This window comes from Pterocles gutturalis, unplaced genomic scaffold (genome assembly GCF_000699245.1).
Source record: "Pterocles gutturalis isolate BGI_N339 unplaced genomic scaffold, ASM69924v1 scaffold24906, whole genome shotgun sequence".
Classification (NCBI taxonomy): Eukaryota; Metazoa; Chordata; class Aves; order Pterocliformes; family Pteroclidae; genus Pterocles; species Pterocles gutturalis.
The window spans coordinates 1,986-4,490 of NW_010103675.1; the positions used below are offsets into that span (position 1 = coordinate 1,986).

Below are 2,505 nucleotides of genomic sequence, written 5' to 3' on the forward strand. Positions count from 1 at the left end.
GAGGATGCCCTCCTCTCCCACCAGGTCAGCTGCCTCCCTGGGTGCAGAAAACCCTCGCCTGGCTGCAGGGCGGGCAGCCACCCCACGGGGAGATGCCAAATTAATCCCCCAGCAGGCAGCAAGCACTCTGAAGCTCTGATGGGCACAAGGAATTGCAGAACCCGCTCACGCTGCGAGGACAAAGGCAAGACGCACAGAAAGCCTGAGCTCTGAAAGCCTCCAAAGGCTCCTCGCTCCCCAAAGATTAAGGGAGGAAAGTGGCCGAAGACCTTTGTAAATCTCAGCTTAAGAGAGACTCGAGCTCTTTTCTGCTAAGCCTTGGCCACGGCCAGGACAGGTCACCCTCCCAGGCAGCCTGGTGACAGCCCAAGACATCCAGCTCCGATCGCCTGAGCCCCAGGAATCCTGCCTATTTGGTGAGCAGCGCTGGGAAACACGTGCTCAACTTTATTCCCTCAAACAACTCCAACAAGGATGGGAAAGAAAGCTCAAGAACATCCAGGGGTCTCTGGAAAGCCTGGCAGCTCCTCCGATCTCACAGCAGAGGCTGTGAAGTCCCTCACACAGACACCAACTCTTTTGGACGAGGCTGTAGCCAGCCCCACAGCTGCAGGCACTGACAAGGGGAGCTCCGGGAACCAGGTCTGCTCCAGCCAGCACCGAGCCGCCCCTGCCCTCCCCCGCCTGCGTTACCTGCCACGTGGGTCCCCTCCCGGCAGCAGCGCAGGGCGGCTCTCCTCCTCCTGCACCCAGCCGCAGTTGGACATGGCGTAGTGCAGGATGGCTTCCGTCACCGTCTGCGAGCCCTGGCCTTGCACGCACGTCTCTATCTCAGGGACCGAGAGCTGGCTCTGCAGGAAAAGGTGCAGGCGGCTGTCGGAGAGGAGGACCACGTTCTGCACAACCCTGCGCACAGAGAGAGGAGGGTGGGTGAGGCAGGAGCACAGAGCACGCTGAGCCCTGCCCCACCAACAGCCCCACACCACCCCGGTGACCACCGCGGATCTATTGCCACCTCACAGCCAGCAGCTTCTAAGCAAGAGCGGAGCAGAGTGTCCTCTCCCTCCACCCAGCCCTCACAAATGCTTTACTCACTTCTCCAGGAACTGCTGCAGCCCCTGCCTCCGCTTCTCGATGAACTCATCCGTGCTGCCCACGAAGAAGGTGGATTTCCCCGGCAGCTCTGGGACAGGCCTGCAGGCAGAGCACAGGCAGCGGATCACCCCAGCGCCGAAGCAAGGAGACACGGGGCCACAAAGGCAGCAGCAGCCAGGACCCTGCTTTGAGCAGGGCTGGATCCCAGGAGCTCAGGTATCCCGTGTCCGTGTCTGGAGCTTCTATCCCCACCCGTTCTGAGTTCACGGGGGTCTCCCAGGGCAATGAGAAACAGGTACAGGAGCAGGAAAGGAGGGAGAAGGCAGCACACTTACACCAAGCCAGCATTCTTCTGGAGCTGCCGCCTCAGCCACACGAATTCACGGTACCAGCGCCGCACGCATGAGGTCTTGGCAGTAAACGCCTTGCTGTTTGTCTGCAAAAAAAAAAAAACCAAACCAAAAACCCACCATGGAAAAAATCCACATGACTGAGGGGCAGAAAGGTGGAGGAGGACAGGATCTGAGCAGACCCCTGAGCTCAGTGACTAAGGGATCTCCCCAAAGCACTGGGTATTGGGGGAGCTGAAAGCACCCAGAAAACCTGAGCAGGCTCCAGGGGAGAAATTGGCTCTCGGACCCGCACAGAAGGAGGGATGGGGTGCTGAGCCTTCCCCCTTCACGGCTCCTTCCATCCCCGCTTGGCACAGCCAGACGTGGCCAGAGAACTCCGCTCATGAGCCACGCGTACGGCACAACCAAGCTCTGCAGCTCGCCCCTGTCCCTCAGTCGCAACTCACGTGAAGGAAGATTTTATAATCCACATAGGAGTTCCAGGAGCCTTCGTTCTGCACCCGCGGGTCCTGAACACGCACCGTCGTCAGCTCCTACGGCACAAAGACTGCCTGAGCGTGGGAGGCAGGGCTCAGAGGGGCTCCCGAGGACAGGAACCCACAACCACACCAGATTGTCCAGCCACCCTGCCCCAGGGGCAGCGCAGACACCTCCAGCCTTTAGCATCCCACCAGCGGCCCCACAGCTCTGCCCCATGGACCCTCACCCCTCGACACAGTGCTCAGCCCAGACCACCCGCTCCAGCGCTGCCAAACCCCAGCCAGGAATAGACAAAACCCATGACAGAAAGAGTCTTACTTCCTCTCGGTTCTCCAACATCCTACAGCCAGAGCCCAGCAGGAAACATCTGTATGGAGAAAAAGGGATTTAATCAGACAAGATTGACACATCGGGGTCTCCCGGGTACTCCGCATCCCCGGTTTGTTCCTGCAGAGCCAGAGCGGCGATGCAGGAGGGGGACAGGGTGGAAGCACCCACCCTCTGCATGGGCAGGTCTGCACTGAAATGCCAGGGGAGCTGGGGGGAGGAGAAAAGCCTGGTTTTATCCCAGCTTCCT

The 2,505-nt window shown here is 59.9% G+C and overlaps 1 protein-coding gene across 1 annotated transcript in view; it reads right to left on the reverse strand.

Moving 5' to 3' along the window:
• SNX11 (sorting nexin 11) overlaps window positions 1–2,289 on the reverse strand; it is a 3,324-nt gene extending 1,035 nt beyond the window's left edge. The window contains exons 1-5 of the mRNA XM_010086804.1: window positions 2,247–2,289; window positions 1,895–1,981; window positions 1,431–1,531; window positions 1,096–1,194; window positions 694–906 (exon numbers count right to left, since the gene is read on the reverse strand). Coding sequence (XP_010085106.1) covers window positions 694–906; window positions 1,096–1,194; window positions 1,431–1,531; window positions 1,895–1,981; window positions 2,247–2,267 — 521 coding nt within the window. The 5' untranslated portion in view covers window positions 2,268–2,289. The remainder of the gene's footprint in view (window positions 1–693; window positions 907–1,095; window positions 1,195–1,430; window positions 1,532–1,894; window positions 1,982–2,246) is intronic.
• Window positions 2,290–2,505: the final 216 nt, after the last annotated feature.